Below are 25,618 nucleotides of genomic sequence, written 5' to 3' on the forward strand. Positions count from 1 at the left end.
CAGAAATAAACCCATACACCTACAGTTGATCCTCTTTGACAAAGGAGGCAAGAAAATACAATGGAGAAAAGACAGTCTCTTCAGCAAGTGGTGCTGGGAAAGCTGGAGAGCTGCATGTAAATCAGTGAAGTTGGAATACACTCTCACCCCATACACAAAAATAAACTCAAAATGGCTTAAAGACCTAAATATAAGACATGACACGATAAAACTCCTAAAAAAGAACATAGGTAAAACATTCTCTGATGTAAAGTGAAACAAAATTTCTTAGGTCAGTCTCCCAAGGCAATAGAAATAAAAGCAAAAATGAACAAATGGGACCTAATCAAACTTATAAGCTTTTGTACTGCAAAGGAAACCATAAACAAAACAAGAAGACAACCTATGGACTGGGAGAAAATATTTGCAAACGATGTGACCAACAAGGGCTTAATTTCCAAAATATACAAACAGCTCATACAACTCAATAACAACAACAAAAAAAACCCAATCAAAAAAAAAAAAAAAATGGGCAGAAGACCCAAATAGACATTCCTCCAAAGAAGACATACAGATGGCCAATAGGCACATGAAAAGAGGCTCAACATCGCTAATTATTAAAGAAATGCAAATCAAAACTACAGTAGGGTACCACTTCACACTGGTCAGAATGGCCATCATTAAAAAGTCTACAAATAACAAGCGCTGGAGAGGGTATGGAGAAAAGGGAACCCTCCTACACTGTTGGTAGGGATGTAAATTGGTGCAGCTACTATGGAGAACATTTCCTTAAAAAACTAGAAATAGTATTGCCATATGATCCAGCAATCCCACTCCTGGGCATATATCCAGAGAAAACTCTAATTTGAAAAGATACATGCACCTCAATGTTCATGCAGCACTATTTACAATAGCCAAGGCATGGAAGCAACCTAAATATCCATTGACAGAGGAATGGATAAAGAAGATGTGGTATATATATATATATATATATATATATATATATATAAACATACAAAGGGATATTACTCAGCCATTAAAAAGAATGAAATAATGCCATTTGCAGCAACATGGATGGACCCAGAGGTTATCATACTAAGTGACGTCAGAAAGAGAAAGACAAATACTATATGATATCACTTATATGTGGAATCTAAAATATGACACAGATAAACTTATTTACAAAACAGAAATAGAGACATAGGAAACAAACTTATGTTTACCAAAGGGAAAAGGGGGTGGGGGAGGGATATATTAGGAGTTTGGGATTAGCAGATACAAGCTACCATATATAAACTAGATAAACAACAAGGTCCTACTGTATAGCAGAGGGAGCTATATTCAATATCCATAATGGAAAAGAATATGAAGAAGAATATGTATATGTATGTATAACTGAATCACTTTTCTGTACACCAGAAACCAACACAATATTGTAAATCAGCTATACTTCAAAAGAAAAGTCTTTGTTGAATGACTGAATGAATCTCATTTAATCCTCTCTACACCTTTTAAGGTAAGTGTTACTCTCCCCAGGGAGAGAGCAGAGAGGGCAGGACATAAGATGTTGCATCAGAACCTGGCAAAGCATTGGAAGGTGGGAGGGGAGGAAGGAGATGGGAGGCTGCTGTTTGAGCTTTCTGCGTGGCTGGGAGGAGGGTAGCGTCCTCAGGACTGAGATTCATGACTCCTTTCCTCACAGCCCTGCAAATAGTGCAATTTGCACAGCCAGTCACCCCTGCAGCCTCCCAGGAGATCTGAGCTCCTCGTGACGGCTCCTGAAGAGCCCCCATTGTCCAGTTCTCTCCACTCCTCACAGTGGACGTTTCTAGTCCAGCCTTCCCCTAACAGGGCATTTTTAGGAATGTAAACAAGATGAGGGGGTAGGTGGGTCCAGGGGACACAGGGTTGATGACAGAGAGCACTGGACTGGGAGTTGGGGGAACAGGTTCTGTGTGCTATGATTGGTCTTCCTCCCTGTGCTATCCAGGCAATACTCTGTCCCTCTCCTGGCCTCAGCAGGGTAAATGCAAGGAGTTACTATGATTTCACAAGAGAGAATTCTTTCATTCATATGCAACTGGAGCTTAAAGACTTAAAACCTATAATCAAGAAACCAAAGGTCCTTACCTCTCTGGGGTCTCCATGTAAATCAAGAGGGAAAATTTCTGTGAAGACAAAGGCAGAGGCTGTGGGTGAAAAGGCTTCCTGAGAGCAAAGCTGATCCTGTGAGCTGTGCGTCAAAGGTATCAAGTCCTCCCTCCTGGTGCCACCCTGGCTGGGCTGAAAGGAAGTGGGCAGGGCACCAGCTCCCCTGGGCATGAGCACAGGGTGCAGGTATGGGACGGGGGAGGGGAGCTCTGGAGAGGACTGCTGCTTGTGCCTGCCCTGCCCTGCACCCATTTCCTCTTCTTGTTCCTCCAGGCGAAAACATCCCTATTTTCCTTTGGGGGACTCCCTCTTCCCCAGTCTCACTCCACGATTCCAGGCATCTACAAGTGACCTGAGGTGCACCATCTCCCTGAAGACAGGGATAACTTCAGGGATGGACATGTGCCCATGTCAGTTCAATAGAGTTTACCCAAAACTGTTGCTGGAATTATTGGGAAAGAGGGTTTCTAAGCAGATAGGATGTAAGTCTAGAATACTGCTGTTGTCTAACCTCCCCAGGGGACAAATCTGCTTGAGAGTGAAGCCAACGCAGAGAGGTAAAAAGCTGAGGGATAGAGACAGAGTCTTGATGATATCATATGTGCATCTGGATCCGGACATGCCTGAAACCATCAACTCCTGGACTTTTCAGTTAGTTACCTGAAGATTCTGTTACAACATACACCTTTCTCTTCTCAAGTCACTTCGAGATGAGTTTTCTCCTCCTGCATTAGAAATTCCTGACTCATACAAGCTCACTGAAATTCACCCCACTCCACGCTTCTCTTTGTTGTGAGTTCACCAAGATTGTGCTAATTTTATTGTGACACTGCAGCTAACAGTCCTGACCAGTATGCAGGAAGTCCCAGTAAGGGTCCCTCCGTTATGGGTTGTAGCCCCGCAATCCAGGTGTGTGTGTGTGCACGTGCACACCCACGTGTGTTATTGGGGAGAGAGAATAATCATGGAAACACTTCCACATGATCTCAGAAGATCTCAGAAGGATAACATGGGCTCTTAGGTTCTCTGGATTCTCCCAAAGTTACCGACTCTCCCCTTATAAGCGGATCTCTTGTGCCACACGGAGAATTGCTGAAATAAATTTACCTCTTTCCAGGCATCAGAAAACAGTTGTGTTTTTATCTTTGAGCACATTGGTCACCTTATTTGAGCCTGAGAAACCAGGATCCAAGGCTACGTTGGACTTAACCCATGGAAATAGAGCAGAGTCCAGTGCTGGAGGCTGGCCGCTGGGGGTCCAGGAGCATCCTCAGGGGTCCAGGGTCCAGACTCTCCCCTTATAAGCGGATCTTATAAGTGGTGATCTCTGGGTATCTGTTGTGCTGTAGCTTCCTGTGATGACCCACTACCATAGCCATCCACCAATCCTGAAATGTCACCTTCTCTGTGAAGCATCCCTGCTTACTATAATGAATGCGTCCCCTCTCTGTATTTCCACCACACTTAATCCACTAAGTATATGGGCGTGTTTCTCCTTGAATAGTTCCTTATGAGCAGGGACTATATCCAGTTATGTCTGCATCACCCACGCTGTTACCCACCCCCATACACTTAGCAAGAGAGATGGTTGGGTGGATGGAATTAGTCAATACTTGGAGTATTGAATTGGGGGGATAAGTGGATAGATGGATGATAGCTAGCAGATTAGGTGATGGATGGATCATTGACTTTAGAGAGATGGATGATGAAATACAGATATATGAATGATTGATAACAGATGAATGAATGTTATAGATAAATTGATATTAGATTGATGAAAAGATACTGATGAATTGGATTCACTGGTGGATGGACAGATGTATAATAAGATGATGAATGAATGGATGGATGAATAGGCGGATGGATGGTTGGATGGATGAATGGGGAGATATACGATTATGTGAGAATCACTACTGAGGCAGACGTGCAGAAAATCTAGAAAATTGGGCCACCACTGGATTATAATTGAGGTGGTTTCTAAATTAACCAAGACAATTGTGACAACCTTTCTGAAAAGCTTTGTTCTAAATAACCCCATTCCCCAAAATTCAGGATGGTAATCACCTCTGAGAATGTGTAATGTTTAATTTCTTAAAAATCTATCAGATTCCACTTACATGAATGAATCTAGGATGGGCAAATTCATACACAGAAAGTACATTAGAGGCTTCCAGAGACTGGGGGGAAGGGGAGAAGGTAGAGTTATGTTTAAAGAGGTAGGGATTTTTTGTTTGGGATGATGAAAATTTTTGGAAATAGTGGTGATGGTTGCACAGTACTATGAATGCAATTAATGCCATTGAATTGTACACTTAAAATGATTAAAATGGTAAATTGTATGTGACACATATATTTACAATAAAGAAAATAGTTATATATAAAAAAGCTATCAGAAAACAATATTGGAAAAAGTAAGTTTTGATAGATATGAGGAGCTATTACACAGTTGTTCATTACGTTATTATTACTATTTTTTTGTGTGTGTGTGTGTGGTACGTGGGCCTCTCACCTCTGTGGCCTCTCCTGTTGCGGGGCACAGGCTCCGGACGCGCAGGCTCAGTGGCCATGGCTCACGGGCCCAGCCGCTCCGCGGCATGTGGGATCCTCCCAGACCGGGGCATGAACCCGTGTCCCCTGCATCGGCAGGCGGACTCTCAACCACTGCGCCACCAGGGAAGCCCTATTATTACTATTTTTAAAATAAATTTATTTATTTTTGGCTGCGTTGTGTCTTCGTTGTTGAGCACGGGCTTTCTCTAGTTGCTGTGAGCAGGGGCTACTCTTCCTTGCAGTGCATGGGCTTCTTATTGCGGTGGCTTCTCTTGCTGTGGAGCACGGGCTCTAGGCGTGCGGGCTTCAGTAGTTGTGGCACGCGGGCTCAGTAGTTATGGCTCACGAGCTCTAGAGCGCAGGCTCAGTAGTTGTGGTGCATGGGCTTAGTTGCTCCGTGGCATGTGGGATCTTCCTGGACCAGGGCTCGAACCCATGTCCCCTGCATTGGCAGGCGGATTCTTAACCACTGTGCCACCAGGGAAGCCCCATTACGTTATTTTTTGTCTTTGCTAACATCTGAGATATTCCATAATAAAAAAGAAAGAAGGAAATTCCCCATTCAGATCCAGAGCTCTGACACTGCTCTTGAGAGGTGAGAAACTGTCCCAGGTAGTTTTTCCAGGGCAAGGGGACAGCTGAAATGATGAAGCCTGGGGCCATGTTTACAGGACGGGGAGCTTGTGTGGCCATGAGAGTGGATGTACTCACCATCTTCAGCGTTATCTCCAAGAGCTCGTCCTCTGTCTTCTGGCGCAGGCAGTGAACAAGGACAGCTGAGGTGGTGGTTTTACACCCAGCAAAGACAGCAATTTTCTGCAGAGATCACAGGTGACAGCAGAATTCAAGAGCCCTGTCTCTTCCCTCCATCAATAACCAAGTGTTCCGTTCCAACCTCAATTTCTAAAGTCAACACATGGTAGCAGAAGATACTCTAGATCATTATGTCCTGGATCCCAGATGTGCCAATTATACTCCTCAGCCTCTGCTGCCTTATCTCTGTTCAAGTGGACATAATGATCTCAAAGCTGAGCATCTAAAGAGAGGCAGCATGGAGTGGGGCTTGAGAGCATGGAATCCAGAATCCCACTAATTTCAAATCTCAGCTCATCCAGTTAATAGCCTTTTGGCCTCAGGCTAGACACTTGCAAAGTGCAGCCAGAGGGGAAGATGCAGAAGGAGGAAAGTCAGGCTCCATGATGGCGGGACCACGGAGAGCGCACATGGGCTGCCCAGAGCCTGGTCCAGTGTCGGACATACAATCAATGCTCAGTATGTATTTGGCGAAAAATTAAATAAAAAGGCACATGAAGAAGTAGAGTGGAGAGAGAGAGGGAGAGAGAGGGAGAGAGAGAGAGAGAGAGAGCGAGAGCGAGCGAGAGCGAGCAAGAATATAAGTCTTGGATTCTTCATTCTGCCAATCTCTGGTCCTGTGTGACAGCAAAATCCAGCACCATTTCTGCCACCTTTGTTTCCTTTAAATAAACTCCCCCTTCTTGACTTAAGCCTGATCAATGGGCTTCTGCTGTTAATAGCCAAAGAATTCTGAAAAACAGTCTCAACAATTTTTAAAATTCTTGGTGTCTTATCTCCTCCCCTCCTGCTTACCAGTCAGTCCCTTTAAGTCTGGCTGCTGCCTCCAACCGTCCACCTAACCAGCTCTCACAGCCCGACGAAATCGCTCCACATCAGTGACTCCAGCGCACACTCCTCAGCAGAGCCTCCCTGTTGCTCACCCTTCCTTGGCTTCCTAACACTCTCCAAATAAAGACAAAGTCCTCACCAGGTCCTCTGCAGCATGGCCCTGCCGATGGCTCCATCCTCACTTCACTCCAGGTTCCGTCTGCTCTTTCTGCTCTCGCCACGGCAGCCTTTCTCGCTCTCTCTCAGTTGAGATACCTGCTCCTGCCACAGGACATTTGCACAGGCTGTTCCCTCTTCCTGGATATTCTTTTCTTACCAAGTAATTTACTGCTCATCCTTCTCATCTCAACTCGTTGATCACTTTTTTTCATGAAGCCTTTCCTGAAAACCTCCCCCTGTCCACTGGACTAAGCGCTCCTTTTGGATTCTGTTATGACATCAGGTATCTCTCCTCTATTGCTATTGTCACAATTGATATTTTATAAGTTGTGCAATTATGTAATCATTAATCTCTTCCATGAGAATAGAAGCTAGATGTCAGGCTGTACCAAAACTATCTGTTGAATGAATGAATGAAGCAATGAATGAATTCTCAGGAACCCACCCCAGTCACAAGCCCCCAGGGAGGAACCACTCCAGGCCCACATGGTACAAATGAGTTCACCAGACCTCAGACCCTGAGAGAGGCAAGACACAATGATAGTCCACCAGACACATCCAGCCTAGCACCCCTCCCTTAGGAAATATGGTCAGTGGACCGTGCATGGGGCTGGCAGTCCAGAGTCATGAGCCTGAGTCCGGCTCTGCTCTGATCACTTGCTGACCCTGGCAAGTGCTTCTGCTCTCTGCCCCAGTTTGCTCAGCAGTAGAAGGTGGAGGTGGGATGAGGTGTGTCCTTGCCCTCCCTGATCAGCCACCCTCACTTCTGTGATTCTTTGAGGATGTCAACTGGCTCCCACAGCAAGAAAGACCCCTGACAACTCCAGGAGAGCAGAGCAAAGGGTGTGGGGACAGTCCAGTGTGAGACCTACCTTAGCTGCAGCCTTCATGTCCTTCTTGACCAGGATAGAAGCGAGGGCCACACCACTCTCAGAGGTGGCCCGGTGGAAGAGATTCTTGGCCAGGGGAGATAACACCTGGGAGGAAGGTGGCGAGAAAGGGAGTTTATGCTCATGGGGAGGGGTCTTCAAGAGCTACCCCCATCCACAGCCCTGTCCTGGGCTGTTCCCCTGGAGACCATGGGGCCTGGCTTCTGCAAGAAAACCTCAACTGGAAGGAGCCAGGAGCAGAGTGAAGGACAAAACAGGAAGTGTGTGGCACACACTGATTATAACAATCAAAGTATCTGAAAGGCAGCTCAGCAATTCCTAGCAACACTTTAAAGCACAGTTCTGATTCCCCATTTCCATTACTCAGAATTTATCCTGGACTTCCCTGGTGGTGCAGTGGTTAAGAATCTGCCTGCCAATGCAGGAGACATGCGTTCGAGCCCTATTCCGGGAAGATCCCACATGCCGTGGAGCAACTAAGTCCGTGTGCCACAACTACTGAGCCTGCCCTCTAGAGCCCGTGAGCCACAACTACTGACATGCACACCTAGAGCCTGTGCTCCACAACAAGAGAAGCCACCGCAATGAGAAGCCTGCACACCCCAACGAAGAGTAGCCCCTGCTTGCTGCAACAAGAGAAAAGCCCGCGCACAGCAACAAAGACCCAACGCAGCCAAAATAAATAAATTAATTAATTAATTTTAAAAAAAAGAATTTATCCTATGGAAAATGAACACGGAGGTACACAACAGTTTCTAAGAATGCTCATGTTTTTTATAGTAGTAAAAGTTGGAAATAACCCAAGGTTCCAATATTATGAGATTTGGTAAATAAACTATTTTTCATTCTTACAATGGAATACTTCTTGACTATACACATAAAAAATATGAAAGAGTGCTTAATGGTTAGAGAAATATTTATGTTGTTTTATAATGCTAAGGAAAGTTTGTGTTTAAAAATTCTAGCTAGATTGATAAATACGTAGATAGATGGATAGATACACAGATAGATAGGGTGGGTCATGGAAAAAAACACTAGAAAAATACAGATCAAAATGTTCATGGTGAGAGCAGAAGCAAGAAGAACTTCAATCCTGCAGCCTATGGAACAAAAACCACATTCACAGAAAGATAGACAAGATGAAAAGGCAGAGGGCTATGTACCAGATGAAGGAACAAGATAAAACACCAGAAAAACAGCTAAATGAAATGGAGATAGGCAATCTTCCAGAAAAAGAATTCAGAATAATGATAGTGAAGATGATCCAGGACCACAGAAAGAGAATGGAGGCAAAGATCGAGAAGATGCAAGAAATGTTTAACAAAGATATAGAAGAATTAAAGAACAAACAAACAGAGATGAACAATACAATAACTGAAATGAAAAATACACTAGAAGGAATCAGTAGCAGAATAACTGAGGTAGAAGAACGGATAAGTGACCTGGAAGACAGAATGGTGGAATTCACTGCTGTGGAACAGAATAAAGAAAAAAGAATGAAAAGCAATGAAGACAGTCTAAGAGACCTCTGGGACAACATTAAATGCAACAACATTCGCATTATAGGGGTCCCAGAAGAAGAAGAGAGAGAGAAAGGACCCGAGAAGATATTTGAAGAGATTATAGTCAAAAACTTCCATAACATGGGAAAGGAAATAGCCACCCAAGTCCAGGAAGCGCAGAGAGTCCCATACAGGATAAACCCAAGGAGAAAGATGCTGAGACACATAGTAATCAAATGGGCAAAAATTAAAGACAAAGAAAAATTATTGAAAGCAGCAAGGGAAAAATGACAACATACAAGGGAACTCCCATAAGGTTAACAGCTGATTTCTCAGCAGAAACCCTACAAGCCAGAGGGAGTGGCATGATATACTTAAAGTGATGAAAGGGAAAAAACTACAACCAAGATTACTCTACCCAGCAAGGATCTCATTCAGATTCGATGGAGAAATCAAAAGCTTTAGAGACAAGCAAAAGCTAAGAGAATTCAGCACCACCAAACCAGCTCTACAAAAAATGCTAAAGGAACTTCTCTAAGTGGGAAACACAAGAGAAGAAAAGGACCTACAAAAAAAACCCCAAAACAATTAAGAAAATGGTAATAGGAACATACATATTGATAATTACCTTAAGCGTGAATGGATTAAATGCTCCAACCAAAAGACACAGGCTCGTTGAATGGATACAAAAAGAAGACCCATATATATGCTGTCTACAAGAGACCCACTTCAGACCTAGGGACACATACAGATTGAAAGTGAGGGGATGGAAAAAGATATTCCATGCAAATGGAAATCAAAAGAAAGCTGGAGTAGCAATACTCATATCAGATAAAATAGACTTTTAAATAAAGAATGTTACAAGAGACAAGGAAGGACACTACATAATGATCAAGGGATCAATCCAAGAAGAAGATATAACAATTATAAATATATATGCACCCAACACAGGAGCACCTCAATACAAAAGGCAACTGCTAATAGTTCTAAAAGAGGAAATTGATAGTAACACAATAATAGTGGGGACTTTAACACCTCACTTACACCAATGAACAGATCATCCAAACAGAAAATTAATAAGGAAACACAAGCTTTAAATGACACAATAGACCAGATAGATTTAATTGATATTTATAAGACATTCCATCCAAAAACAGATACACTTTCTTCTCAAGTGCTCACGGAACATTCTCCAGGATAGATCACATCTTGGGTCACAAATGAAGGCTAAGTAAGTTTAAGAAAATTGAAATCATATCAACCATCTTTTCTGACCACAATACTATGAGATTAGAAAACAATTACAGGGAAAAAAACGTAAAAAGCACAAACACATGGAAGCTAAACAATACGTTACTGTGTAACCAAGAGATCACTGAAGAAATCAAAGAGGAAATAAAAAAATACCTAGAGACAAATGACAATGAAAACATAACGATCCAAAACCTATGGGATGCAGCAAAAGCAGTTCTAAGAGGGAAGTTTATAGCTATACAGGCCTACCTCAAGAAACAAGAAAAATCTCAAATAAACAATCTAACGTTACACCTAAAGGAACTAGAGAAAGAAAAACAAACAAAACCCAAAGTTAGCAGAAGGAAAGAAATCATAAAGATCAGAGCAGAAATAAATGAAATAGAAACAAAGAAAACAATAGCAAAGATCAATAAAACTAAAAGCTGGTTCTTTGAGAAGATAAACAAAATTGATAAACCATTAGCCAGACTCATCAAGAAAAAGAGGGAGAGGACTCAAATCAATAAAATTAGAAATGAAAAAGGAGAAGCTACAACAGACAACGCAGAAATACAAAGCAACCTAAGAGACTACTACAAGCAACTCTATGCCAATAAAATGGACAACCTGGAAGAAATGGACAAATTCTTAGAAAGGTATAACCTTCCAAGACTGAACCAGGAAGAAATAGAAGATATGAACAGACCAATCACAAGTCATGAAATTGAAACTGTGACTAAAAATCTTCCAACAAACAGAAGTCCAGGACCAGATGGCTTCACAGGTGAATTCTATCAAACATTTAGAGAAGAGCTAACACCCATCTTTCTCAAACTCTTCCAAAAAATTGTAGAGGAAGGAAAACTCCCAAACTCATTCTATGAGGCCACCATCACCCTGATATCAAAACCAGACAAAGATAATACTACAAAAAAAGAAAATTACAGACCAATATCACAGATGAATATAGATGTAAAAATCCTCAACAAAATACTAGCAAACAGAATCCAACAACACATTAAAAGGATCATATACCATGATCAAGTGGGATTTATCCCAGAGATGCAAGGGTTCTTCAATATATGCAAATCAATCAATGTGATACACCATATTAACAAACTGAAGAATAAAAACCATACGATAATCTCAATAGATGCAGAAAAAGCTTTTGACAAAATTCAACACCATTTATGATAAAAACTCTCCAGAAAGTGGGCATAGAGGGAACCTACTTCAACATAATAAAGGTCATATATGAGAAACCCACAGCAAACATCATTCTCTATGGTGAAAAACTGAAAGCATTTCCTCCAAGATCAGGAACAAGACAAGGATGTCCACTCTCACCACTATTATTCAACATAGCTTTGGAAGTCCTAGCCATGGCAATCAGAGAAGTAAAGAAATAAAAGGAATACAAATTGGAAAAGAAGAAGTAAAACTGCTACTGTTTGCAGATGACATGATACTATATACATAGAGAATCCTAAAAATGCCACCAGAAAACTACTAGAGCTAATCAATGAATTTGGTAAACTTGCAGGATACAAAATTAATGCACAGAAATCTCTTGCATTCCTATACACTAATGATGAAAAATCTGAAAGAAAAATTAAGGAAACACTCCCATTTACCATTGCAGCAAAAGGAATAAAATACCTAGGAATAAAACTACCTAGGGAGACAAAAGACCTGTATGCAGAAAACTTAAGACACTGATGAAAGAAATTAAAGGTGATACCAACAGATGGAGAGATATACCATGTTCTTGGATTGGAAGAATCAATATTGTGAAAATGACTATCCTACCCAAAGCAATCTACAGATTCAATGCAATCCCTATCAAATTACCAATGGCATGTTTTACAGAACTAGAACAAAAACTCTTAAAATTTGTATGGAGACACAAAAGACCCCAAACAGCCAAAGCAGTCTTGAGGAAAAAAACAGAGCTGGACAAATCAGACTCCCTGAATTCAGACTATACTACAAAGCTACAGTAATCAAGACAATATGGTACTGGCACAAAAACAGAAATATAGATCAATGGAACAGGATAGAAAGCCCAGAGATAAACCCACACACTTATGGTCAACTAATCTATGACAAAGGAGGCAAGGATATAGAATGGAGAAAAGACAGTCTCTTCAATAAGTGGTGCTGGGAAAACTGGACAGCTACATGTAAAAGAATGAAATTAGAACACTCCCTAACACCATACACAAAAATAAACTCAAAATGGATTAGAGACCTAAATGTAAGACCGGACACTATAAAACTCTTAGAGGAAAACAGAGGAAGAACACTCTGACATAAATTGCAGCAAGATTTTTTTTGATCCACCTCCTAGAGTAATGGAAATAAACACAAAAATAAACAAACGGGACCTAATGAAACTTCAAAGCTTTTGCACAGCAAAGGAAACCATAAACAAGATGAAAAGACAACTCTCAGAATGGGAGAAAATATTTGCAAATGAATCATCGGACAAAGGATTAATCTCCAAAATATATAAACAGCTCAGGCAGCTCAATATTAAAAAAAAAAAGACCCATTACAAAAATGGGCAGAAGACCTAAACAGACATTTCTCCAAAGAAGACATACAGATGGCCAACAAGCACATGAAAAGCTGCTCAACATCACTAATTATTAGAGACATGCAAATCAAAACTACAATGAGGTATCATCTCACACCAGTTAGAATGGGCATCATCAGAAAATCTACAAACAGCAAATGCTGGAGAGGGTGTGGAGAAAAGGGAACCCTCTTGCACTGTTGGTGGAAATGTAAATTAATATAGCCACCATGGAGAACAGTATGGAGGTTCCTTAAAGAACTAAAAATAGAATTACCATATGACCCAGCAATCCCACTACTGGGCATATACTCACAGAAAACCGTAATTCAAATAGACACATGCACCCCAATGTTCATTGCAGCACTATTTACAATAGCCAGGTCATGGAAGCAACCTATATGCCCATTGACAGATGAATGGATAAAGAAGATGTGGTACATATATACAATGGAATATTACTCAGCCATAAAAAGGAATGAACTTGGGTCATTTGTAGAGATGTGGGTCATTTGTAGAGACGTGGATGCCTGTAGAGACTGTCATACAGAGTGAAGTAAGTCAGAAAGAGAAAAACAAATATCATATATTAATGCATGTATGTGGAACCTAGAAAAATGGTACAGATGAACCAGTTTACAGAGCAGAAATTGAGACACTGAAGTAGAGAACAAACGTATGGACACCAAGGGGGGAAGTGGCGGGGGGTGGGGTGTGTGTGTGATGAATTGGGCGATTGGGACTGACATGTATACACTGATGTGTATAAAATGGATAACTAATAAGAAAAAAAATAATTAAAAAATAAACATTAAAAAAAGTGTTCATGGGCTTCCCTGGTGGCGCAATGGTTGAGAGTCCGCCTGCTGATGCAGGGGACGTGGGTTCGTGCCCCAGTCCAGGAAGATCCCACATGCTGCAGAGCGGCTAAGCCCGTGAGCTATGGCTGCTGAGCCTATGCGTCTGGAGCCTGTGCTCCGCAACAGGAGAGGCCACAACCGTGAGAGGCCCACGTACCGGGAAAAAAAAAAAAAAAAATGTTCATGGTGAGTATCCAAGGATAATGGGACTGTGAAAGACTTTTTGTTTCTTTGAGATTATCTGTACTTTTCCTTTTCTCCACTTTACAAAATATAAAATCATTTTCCTCTGAGTGTTCCACTATGAAACCAAGATATGCTTTTAAAATGCAGTAATAGCACTGACCCTCTGCTCAACTGTGAGGCAGCTGGAGGGTTTCTAACAGCTCCCAGCGCCTTCTAATCTGGTTTTCCACCTTTGCTTCCCTCGGTGTCTCCCAACTGCCATTCCCACATCAGGCTCCCAGGTCGTGTCTGTGTTCCATTTCCCGGGTCCCATCCCCCCTTCCATCCTCCTTCCTCTCTCTACCTCTCCTCCCCCAGCCCAGCTCCATCCTCAGCCCCAGACGCTGCTGCTCTCCTTCGTGAGATGAACAAGCCATCAGACCTCCCCAGAGGAGGTCTCTGACCTGTTCTTAGGGTTCGTGTCCCCTTGAATTGTAGATCTGGCTTCAAGCCAAATGACATTGCACCCAACTTCATGGTTGCCTCCTCTTATCCAGAATTTACACCCACCCCTACTTCCCAAGAGGAGTGAGGTGAGTACTAATAGTAAAATGATTAGGAAGGAGAGTAAGAGCTCAACCAACACAGGACAGGAGGAATGTCTCCGTTGCAGCCGTGGCTGGAGATATGGCCCCAGGATGCTAAGCTGAGCTCTGAGCTTCCTGCAGTCCAAGGAGAGTTTGGCCATAACTTTCCACCATCTGATGCTGCACAGAGTAGGGTCAGCCTTGAACCAGGTCCCATGACTAGACTGGCTGGTCTGCAAGGGGTCCCATCGGTAGCCACATCAGGGCCAGGAACACTTACAAGAATAGAGACACTTTCCCCTCCTGCTGACCCTCCACAGATGGTCACAGAGCCTGGATACCCTCCAAAGTCGGCAATGTTCTCCTGGACCCAGTGCAGTGCGGCCAATTGGTCCAAGTGACCCCAGTTCCCCCGGCTGTGTTCATCCCCTGTGCTGTAAGAGAACAGGGTGGGGTTGAGAGCAGACACGTCACAGCAGGGCTCTCAGGACCACAGATGGGGCTGGGGGTCTGGGTGAGCCTTCTGCAAGAGACTGGGCTTCCAGAGCCCTGACACTGGGGTCTTTAGCTGCCTCCCATTCTGCAGCATTGTAGCACTCTATACATCCATCCCACATCTATTTATTGAGCATCTACTATTCTACAGTTCCAAAGGGAATTCAAGGCAGAAGAAACAGCACATGCAAAGGCCCCAGCGTCCCGTGAAAAAAAGTGTGAGTCTAGGACCTACAGCTACAGAGGGCCCTGAGGGCCTCAGTAAGGATGTCAATGTCATCTTGAGTAAGTTAGGAAGCCACTGCAGGGATGACATGATTCCATTTATGTCTTAAATGATCACTTTGGCTACTGTGTGGATCAGACACGGTGTAAAATAGCAGGGTTATAAAAGTAGGTGTTATTACAACAATCCAGGGGAGAGACAGAGAGTGCTTTGAACAGGGTGACTACAAGGGAGGAGGTGAGAAGTGGCTGGATTCTGAACATATTGTAAAAGTGGAGCCAAGAGGATTTGCTGGTGACTGGATGTGGGGTGTGAGAAAAAGAAAAGAATCCAAGTGCCCCCAGGCTTTTATCCTGAGTAACTGGAAGGGTGGAGCTGCCTGCAGCTGAGCCGGAGGCCCTGTGGAGAAAGGAGGAGGGTTTGGGGCAGGGGCATGGGGAGTCAAGGGTTAAGTTTGTCCTGAGGAAGGGAGAGGTGCCCTCAGGTGTCCCGTGGGGATGGCAGGAGGTAGTTAATGATGTACCTGCTGGTTTCAAAGGAGAAATGGGCTAAAAATAGGGAGCCTGGAAGTGCCCCCTGAGGTCACTCAGGGAACCAGTGGGACAGAGAAGAAGATGCACACAGAGGCTGAGACGGGGAGGGGAGGGTCCGGGAGGGGCCGAGAAGGAGCTGCCATGAGGGAGGAGGTGGCCAGGAGCCAAGAGCAGGAAATTTTTCAAAAAGGTTTGAGGGGTGACGTGCGGTTGCTGCCAAGGCTGGGCCACTGGTGACCTGGACCAGAGCAGTGTGGTGTCTGGTCGGGGTGAAACCCTGACTGACGTGGTAGAGGAGAGCCTGGGGGAGAGGGAGGGGGGAGTGTACGCAGTTATACTGTAACTGGGAGCAGCCGTGGGCCGCGGGGGAAGGACATGAGGAGTCTCAGTGAAGGTGACACATCCCGGGACATGACTCACCTGGGACAGCCCTCCTCCAGCCCATAGGTCTTTCCAGTGAGATGACCACCCCCCCCCTCAGCCCACCCACCAGCCATCTGAGGGTAAGCGGTCCTGGGGCTGGTGCATTCAGAAAAGGCTCAGTAACTGTGCCTGCAGCAAGTCCGGTTCCTGTCCACACGGACACTCCATGGAGGAGACTCGAGCCTTCGTTCACGCATGTGCCAAACTCCATGAAGGAAATGGGGTGAGTGGGCCCTACACTCCTCTCAGTAGACGTGTCCACTGGAGTCAGGTGCTCGTTACAGCCTCCAAGTTCCAGCCACCCGTTCCTCCACCTACAAGACTTTACGGAGCTCCCACGTGAGTCTGCTCCTTCTTTCCTTCCCCATGAGGTAAGATGTATAAGCCTCTAACTGCTGCGCTGCATGTTAACTGTCACCTTACAGGTATGCAACATGCTGGGCAGCACAGGTGAAAAACAGATGAGCATTTCAGACGAGGTAACATTTGTGTTGGGTTTTGCAGGAATAATAGGAGTTTGTCAGGCAGATTAGGCATTTTACATGCAAGTAAGTGGACCAGGGTGGCTGGGGAAGGAGAAGGTAGGTAGAGCCCAATTATGAGGGGACTTGCATGTCTTAGTAGGGAACCTAGCAAAGATCCCTTTGAGGGCTTGCATGACCAGAGTGGGGTCCTAGCACTCCCACACTGAGGGTCAATGTGCCGTGAGGAGAGTCCAGTGTCCTACCTGAAGAATCCCCAGATGCCCAGGCGGTACTGAACGGTCACCACCACCACGTTTTCATGGGCAGAGAGGGCCAGCCCATCATAGGTTGATGCCCCGCCCAACATCACACCTCCTCCGTGGATCCACACCATCACCTGGATGGGGAGGAAGCAACCATACAGGGCACAGGAAGCAGAGCTGGGAAAGACCTCAAGAGGCTGTCTGGTTTGGTCATCTACCCGTCCTCCCAGCTGTGGCCCAACTCAGGGCACCCTGGCTGCCCCTGCCTGTCTCCCCTGCCTCAGTGCCACCTCCTGCCAGTGCTCTTCATGCTGAGAACATCATCATGGGAACAGCCAAGGCTAAGAGCGTCATTTTCTCCCCAACACTCCCACAGTCCTCACTCCCGGACCCCTCACGCAGCTCAGCACACTCCGCATGCAACAGCCCTTGGTTAGAAGCTTATTTCAGCTTCACCTTAGTTACCTTTTGTGAGGTGAAATAAACTTCTCACGTGAATGATGACCATGTCAAGAAGCACATGCCCTGGGTGGTACCTCTTCTTAATAGGCCTTTCCACTGCCTCCTCTGCTCCCCAAATCTCACCCATCCTCCAAAGCCCAGCCTAAAAGCCACCTCCTCTAAGAAGTCTTCAATCATCTGATGAATATGATTTGAAAACCTACTAGGTGCCAGGGACTGTGGTAAGGATTAAGGATGAGAGTGGACATGACAATTCATAATGCATGGCCCTGAATTTAAAGAGTTCACATAGCAAGAAAGTGAGAATGGCTAAAATAATAGTATAATGATTTTGTTAATAAAAAAATCAAAGAACTCATACATGAACTATGTGTCAAGTACTGCTCTAAGCATTTAAAAATAAACCATCCACAAGATAGGGACTACTATTGTCCCATTTCACAGACAGGAAAACCGAGGCACTTAACCACGCTGAAGTCATGCAGCTAATAGGTGGTGGAGGCAGGACTTGAACCCAGGCAGTCTGGCTCCAGACTCCACACGTCGAGCTGCCCAGCACACGGCAGCCAATGGCCACGGTGCAGTAGGCCGGCTGTTGGGGCAGGAGTAATTTCTTCCCTTCAACTCTAACTAATGCATCAGCAAGACTTGCCTCGTGTGCTGTGTCAGACACTGACATAAATCTTGATATTCATCATTGAACACTTGTGTGTGATTATCCCTGATTTGAGGAAACAGAGCCAGGTCTCTCAGCTAGTAAAAGGCAGAACCAGGATTTACACCCAGATCCTGCAGTTCCAGAGCCTGTGTCCATAGTAGAGGTTCTCCAGCTTCAGGTTCCTGGAGCCCCTGCTCCTCCTACATCTCTGATCCCTGCCTACCTCCGGGCAGAGGGACTGAGTGTGCAGTCACCTCTGAGTCCAGGCTGAGCCAAGGGCTGGCCAGCAGTGATTTGCTGAAGAAGCTAGTCCAGCTCTGTGCAACCCAGATGCTAAGATCCTCGAAGGCAGGGGCTGTGTGGTCATGGTTTTATGTTCCTCCTTTCTCTTAACCCCCAATTCTAGCTATGCATATGGGGGTGCTGAGTATGTACTAGGGGAATGAATGAATGCATGAATGAATGAATTAACAATTGTCCCCACCTCTTTGAGCCCAGCATATGCAGGGCCACCTTCTAGTCACAAGTTCACAGATGCCCTCCTCCACATCTGGGCACCATGCCAGGGGTGTTCCTGGGAGATGGCTGTGTGCTCACACCCCTCCTGTCTCTACCCCACTGACCCCTCCTTTCCCAGCAGACCAGCCCCACCCTCCAGCCTGAGTCTGGAAGGCTGCCCCATCTCTGGGCTTCCATTTATTCTGCAAATGCTGACTCACTGGGTCATCAGCTTGTGTCAAAGTAAATTAGGAAGTGAAATTATCTACAGTAAAATCTTGATAGTTGGCAAAGGCAAAGGAAAGGACTTCTCTGTTGCTCCAGGCTCTGCATCCTCCACCTGTGACACTGAGACACTGAAAGTTTGTCAGAGAAGGTCTCTGTGTGCTGAGGAAAGGCCACACACAGGCTCCACTTGCTAGTGTGTGTGTGTGTGTCAAAGAGCGTGACTTGAGATCAGGAGACCCGTGCTCTAGTCCTGCAACCCTACTCTGCGACCTCGCCTTCCCCTCACTGGGCTTCAGTTTCTCTATCTGTAACGGAATGGTTGGGTTGTTGGCTTATCTCCAAGATTCCTTCCAGCTCTGACTTTATTGGAAATTATGTCTTAGCCACCCTGGGTACCAGATTCCTAATCTAACAATTAAGAGTAATCCTTCTTGTCCATCTATTAGCATGAGAGACCTTAGAAAAATTAAAATGTTCATTACAGATGTATAGCAAACTCCCCCAGAGGCCCTATGTCTGTCACTATGGGAAACTGAGGTGTGGAAAACCTGTGTTTCCTGATGTCAGGTTTGGCTGTGGTGGTAAAGAAAGCCCTGGAGCCCCTGGGGAACAGCCTGGGGCCCCTGGAACAGCCTTGGTCCAAGACGCCCCAACCCAACACTGCCTTCATCCCCCTCCAGTCTACACCAGCCTTGACCATGTGTTCCCACTGCTTACCGGCAGCCTGCTTCTCTTCCTCAAGTCAGCAGGAGTGTAAATATTTAGGTAAAGACAGTCTTCGGAAAACCTGAGATTAATGTTCTCCTTTCTGTTGGTAAAGAGCTCTGAGATCACTTGCCCCACCACTGGGTCTTGGGAGCACCTGGGAGAGGCAAGGAGAGAAATGATTTCTTGAAGTTCAATCAGAGCTGACCAAGGAGATGTCTCCTGTGGTCAGGCCAGGTCTTGGACCGGGAGAATTAAGCCTGTAAATAGAGTTGTTCTTACCAGATTCCAGACACTGGAATGCGTAGGAGGCTACCTGGGGGATCACGATGGAGGGACCTGGGGCTCACCAAGGTCTCCCGGGAGAGTGAATAGTGAGAAGGCCTGGCACCGTCCCCTTCCAGGAGCCTTCAGGATGCCTTGTGTCAAGAAGAGGATGCTGCTTACATGCCTGGGAAAGGATCATTTTCTGCATGTCCTGGTCGCGGCTGACTCTCTGCTGGGCTCTGCATAGTGAGTGTGGGGTGACCACGTTCCTCTACCAGGTAAACCAGGTGTTCCAGTCCATGGGATACTTCCAAAAACCATGAGAAGTCACTCTATTGGTAGACATTTAAGGCATGCAACAGGTCAAGGACAAAATATTTGTGGTGCAACATTAGGAGAATTTTATTCTAGTCGTGCCTCAGCCACTTATGTGCTGGGTGACCTTGGGTGAATTCCTTCTCGGCTCTGGGCCCCAGTCTGCCATGTCTAAGTGAGGGGAGTGATTTCTGTAAGGGTCTTGCAGCACTGACATGCTAAGATTCTATCATCAACCCATCTGGTCAAGTGCTATTTGTTGCCCAAATAATGGATCTTAAAGATCCAACAGAGATAATTGGTAATATTTAATCTTCAGATCAGCTCCATGATATAGGTTCTACTATTATCCCCATTTTACATTTGAGAAAACTGAGCCACAGAGAGGTTACAGAACCTGCCCAAGGTCACACAGCCAGGAAGAGCCATACTATGTAGTGTTTATGTTTCTGAGGACATTATAAGCAACATTTTCAGATTTCCAGAAAGCAGGCATGACTGCTCCCAGTATGTCAATGAGGTAACTGGGGCACTGAGGTGTTTGGATGAAACAGCTGTCAAGTGGCAGAGTCAGAGCTGCAAAGACAGCCTCTTGATTTCCATCGTGGGGGAACTTTCCCCAGATCACCAAGGCAAAGGGCATATTATTCATAAAAGAAGAAATTCAAAAATTAAAAAAGGGAAAGAGAGTTCAACATCCCTAGTATTCAGATAATTGCAGAATAAATTTTAAAATTATATAATTATGATGATAATTATTATTATTTTGCCTATCCAATAGTCAAAACAATTTTTTAATAATCCCAAGCATTGGCAAGGGTCTGGTGAATGAAAGTTTTCATATATTAATGGAAGGAGTGTAGTTAGAACATTTCTGGAAGGAAATTTAACAAAAGGTTATACTCTTTTCCTCAGAAATGTCATTTCTTGGAACTTATCCCAAAATACTGTGAATGTGCATAAAGGTTTGGCTGCATGATGTTCATCACGGTGCTAATTATATTATCAGAAACATCAAGAACAACTTAACGATCCCAAATAAGAGATTGGGTAAATAAATTATTATTCAGTACCCAGTGTAATATCATGTCAGGCTGTGATATTTAATGACATATAACGATGTTCATGATACATTTATAAATGAGCAAAGCAGGCATTCAAAGTATCTGTATCCTGTGATATAATAAGAAATATATTTTTGGTCTTCTTCCCATTTCTGGCAAAGAGCTCTTAAAACCTTTGGAATTTCCTAAGTGATGAGAGTGATAAATGTGTCTTTTGTTGTGTTAATGAGGTGATTCTGGACCTTACCTAAGGATGGGAGCTGATTATCAAGAGAACCACATGTGATTCCAGGTTTGGAACGTTCAGATCCACCCCCCTGACCTCTGGGGAAGGGAAAGGGGCTGGAGGTTGAATCAATCACCAGCGGTCAATGATTTCATCAATCCTGCCCATGTACCGAAGCCCAAAAGGCTAGAGTTAAGAGAGCCTCCAGGTTGGTGAACCAGAACTCTTCCAAGTGCCAACGTGCTGGGACCAAAACTCCACAGGACAGGAGCTCCTTTGTGCCTCATGTTATGTATCTCTTCATCTGGCTGGTGATTCATATCCTTTAATATTCTTCATAATAAACCAGTAATCTAGTGAGTAAACTAGCATCCTGAGTTTTATGAGTTGCTTTAGCAAATTAATGGAACCCAGGGAGGGGGTCATGGGAACCTGTGACTTACAGCCATTTGATCAGAAGCAGAGGTAACAACTTGGACTTGAGATATCATCTGAAACGGAGGGCAGTATTGTGGGACTGAGCCTTTAACCCATATAATATGATGCTGTCTCCAGGTGGTTAGTGTCAGAATTGAGTTGAATTGTAGGACACCCAGCTGGTGTCAGAGAATTGCGTGTTGGTGTGGAAAAAAGAAAATAAACATTGGAATTGTGTGCAGAATCTTATGTGGTTACATTTTAAGGGATAAAATATGCAATAGGTAAGAGACTACAAAAACAGAATCTAAAATATGAATGGCAGTTCTCTCTAGGTGGTAGAAGTGTATATAATTTTCATTTTCTTACCTTTACTTCCTCACTTTTCTGTAATAAGTATGTATTACACTTGCAATCAGGAAATAAAAACAGTGAATATTATAAAGAAAAGAAAGAAGGGAGAGTTGGAGGGAGGAAGGGAGGATGGCAAGAGTAGAGGAGAGAAAAGAAAGAAAAGGAGAGGAGAGGAGAGAAGAGGAAAGGAAAGGACAAGAAAAGAAAAGAAAAGAAAAAAGCAGGAAGAGGCGGGCCCCTGGAAATTCCCAGAAATGCCTTGCTGAGATGAAAAAGGTCTGAATCCATGCATGTAGATATCCCAGGTGTCCTGGGGGATGACTTCAACATCTTTGTCCAACACGGCCAGAGTGACCAGGATACACCAACCAGTGCTCTGCTCCTTACTAGGTAACAGTCACACCTGGGAGTTGGGAACTTGACTGGTCAACACCCCAAAGACTCCCCACCTACACATCTGGTCCACCTCACTCCCCAACTACAACAAAGTTCAAGACAGGAGAATAAATAGAATCATTACTTCTGATCCCCCTCACCTGCTCAACTCTTTATTTTATTCCAAAGCACTTATCCTACTCTAACATATTACATAACCTATTGCTTTGCATATTGTTCAGTGTGTCTCTCCCTGCTAGAATGCAAGCTGCATGAGGGTGGGATCTTTGTTCTGTTCACTAATGGATCCCAGGAAACTAGAACACGCCTGGCACACAGGAGGTGCTCCATAAATATTTGTTGAATAAATGGCTCTAGAATGCTGTGAGAGTTCTGAAATGTTTGTAAGGATCTACAATATCTTAGGATTCCAGAACAAAGTATGAGCCACTCAGAGGATCGCCTTGGCTCCTTCCTGTGTCCCTTTGAGGCTAACATCCCCACTGGAAGATGCCAGAGTCACACCTTGACTTACATGGGAGGGTAAGAGGTGGTATTCTTCACGAAGATCCATGGTTCTGCAGGCTGCGGCGGAGCAAACCTCAAGGATCCAAGAGGGGGCCTGGCAAAAGGGACTCCCAGGAAAACAGCCACAGGCTGTGCAAAACCTTCTAAGCTGACATATTTCCCCAGGACTCTGCCCTGCGCAGTGTCCACAACAGGCGGTGAGGGCGGTTGCCCTGCCGGACATTGAGAGGAAATGAGAACATGTCAGTGGTGAAGGTGTGAACTGGATTCTGGGTGAATTTTGTTACTTTTGCCACGTGATCTTGAATGTCCCCTCAACTCTCTAAGCCTCAGTTTCTTCTTATGTAAGAGAGAGCGAAGCTAACTGTCCTTCCTAACTCACAGTGCTATCTGAAGGAGCGAATTGGAATTGGAGGTATAACAGCATCAAATAAGACATAAATGCAAAAAGAAGAGCCACTGGGAATGAAGAAGGCATTCAGTTTCCACACTTAGGAGCATCTAGAAATCCCTGGACGCTGGTGCCGAGCTGCACGCTGGATGAGAGGATGAACAAGAGCAGGCTGCTCTTCTCAGAAATCTGGCCTTATGTGGAGGATGAGCCACATACATACCTGACCCTACTGCTGGGAAGAAAGTGGTCCGTGTCCTGAGAGATGTACCAAGTAAGGTGCCATAGGAGACAGAAGAGGGAGCGAGGCCTTCTGACTGGTGGCTTCATGGAGGCAGTGACCTTGGAGCTGGGACTTGCAGTAGTGGAAGGAGTGACAAGGGGAGGTGGAAGAGGGTGCTTAAAGGTATAAACAGAGATGAGATTGTGCAGAGGTGAGGCTCTGCGACAGCAAAGTGCAAGACCTGCTTGAGGAAGAGCGATTGGCCCATTTGGGTCAGGAAGAGTAATGGGGGAGGAACATAACCCTGGATGAGACAGGTTCATGTCTGGGAGGGTCTCAAACGCCAGGCCAGTGATTCGGCCTTTATTTAGTGGGTAAATGAGCAGCAGTGAACCATCCTGGAGTAAAAGAGAGTGACACAATCAGCTTGAAGAGGTCCCTTCTGCTGGCTCTGAGCACGGTCATCCAGAGGGAGTGAGACGGGCTCAGATTCCATCTGTCCCCTTCTCATGGAGCAGACAGTTCTTTCTCACTGAGCTGAAATGCATCTCCCTGAAGCTGCCACATCAGTCCTGGTCCTACCTGCTCTGGGACATCCTGCACCTTCATGTGACAGGCAGCCTTAGTGACCCATGCTCATACTCATCCCTCAAGTCTTCTCTTCTTCTCTTGTCCGTCCTCAACAGCTTCAGTTTGTTTAAGCATCCTAACAGGAAATGATTTCCAGCCTCTCATCCTCCCAATTGTTCCCCTTTATATATAGACACAAGGTCAACCTCTCTCTCAAAGTATGTGGCCAGAATAGAAAAGAATAACCCAGATTTGGTCTTATGGACAAATCTGATGATAACCTTCAAGAGAGATGAAGTAGACAGATGTCCAAATGGCAAGGGTGAAAAAGTGGGTGATTGGCTGAGAGGTATAGGCAATACTGGTAACAGCAGCAGTTACCACTTGTGTTATATGTAATGTTTGTATACTGAGCACTTACTATGTGCTACATGGGCATTCCAGTTCCTTTAAACTAATCTTCACAAAAGCCTTGCTAGGTAGACATTAATATGTCCATTTTACAGATGAGGTAACTGAGGAAATGGAGGCAGCCAGTATGGACTTTCTAAAGGTAGAACTGGCATGGCCCTGCCAGGGGGTAAACAGCAGTAAGGGAATAATCTGCCCCTAATTTGGTTCTTACTCTGCTCTTACCCTCAGTTCCAGGCCTCTCACAGTGTCATAGGCCCAGGAAGAAGAGAAAACCCAGTGGAGCCTGGGCTGTCAGTGCACTGACAGCCAGAGCACTGGCTCTGGACTCAGGAGTTAGAGATAGAATTCAGAGCATGATTTTCCGGTTGACCTTGGGCATGTACATTTCCCTCTCTGAGTCTCAGTTTCCCCACCTATAAAATGGCACAGATGCATTCTGAGGTCCCTTGCTGCACCCTTGTATTAACCAGGTCTTTTATGTTCTGTATTCTGATGCCTTGACATCTGGGGCCTTGCTGATTCTGGAGGGACTGCTCCTCCCAGAGTTTGCCAATCCCTAATGATAGGAATGAACTTCCCCTTCAAGCATGCCAGAGCCTGTACCCCAACTACCTTCTCTACCAGGCCCTCCACATCTGGCCACTATCATCCTGCCCTAATCACTCTAGGCCAAGTACCTGACAACTGTGGGAACTCCCTAAGCCCCAGAGCCCACTGCAATTGGCTAGTTTGCCAATTCCAAACCTGCTTATTCTGCTTCACCTCGACCTTGCCCCCAGCAACCAAGATAAAGGTTCTTGCGCCCAATTCCTCATTCCTTCCTCTGCCTCCTGATGCACCCGGTGCCTCACCTGTGGCCCACCATGGTGGTGTCACGCCCCCTCCTCTGGGGAGCTGTGAGTAACAAACTGTCTCTTCAGTGGCAGTTGGCTCCTGATCCGTGGCCTTACCACACCTCAGACTGTCTATTAATATACTATATCTTAAAACAACCCCTTTATTTATGAATTACTTTATTTTTCTTTCTCCATTCCAGGCACTCTTTAGAAACAACAACCCATTTCAACCTTACAACAGCCCAGTGAGGTAGATACAGTTGTCACCCCCATTTTAGAAATGCAAAACTGAGGCACAGAAAAGGGACATCCTTCGCCAAAGAACACACAGCTACTAAGTGCTGAGCTGGATGCGAACTCACACACTCTGACTCCAGAGTGG

The 25,618-nt window shown here is 44.8% G+C and overlaps 1 protein-coding gene across 1 annotated transcript in view; it reads right to left on the minus strand.

Moving 5' to 3' along the window:
* Positions 1-25,618, minus strand: part of LOC101287207 (liver carboxylesterase-like) — a 38,960-nt gene that overhangs the window by 12,969 nt on the left and 373 nt on the right. The window contains exons 2-8 of the mRNA XM_049703639.1: positions 22,810-23,014; positions 19,269-19,413; positions 16,706-16,839; positions 14,582-14,735; positions 7,356-7,460; positions 5,388-5,496; positions 2,110-2,147 (exon numbers count right to left, since the gene is read on the minus strand). Of these exons, the coding sequence (XP_049559596.1) occupies positions 2,110-2,147; positions 5,388-5,496; positions 7,356-7,460; positions 14,582-14,735; positions 16,706-16,839; positions 19,269-19,413; positions 22,810-23,014 (890 nt within the window). The remainder of the gene's footprint in view (positions 1-2,109; positions 2,148-5,387; positions 5,497-7,355; positions 7,461-14,581; positions 14,736-16,705; positions 16,840-19,268; positions 19,414-22,809; positions 23,015-25,618) is intronic.

The sequence above is a fragment of the Orcinus orca genome, chromosome 20 (assembly GCF_937001465.1).
Source record: "Orcinus orca chromosome 20, mOrcOrc1.1, whole genome shotgun sequence".
In the NCBI taxonomy this organism is placed as follows: Eukaryota; Metazoa; Chordata; class Mammalia; order Artiodactyla; family Delphinidae; genus Orcinus; species Orcinus orca.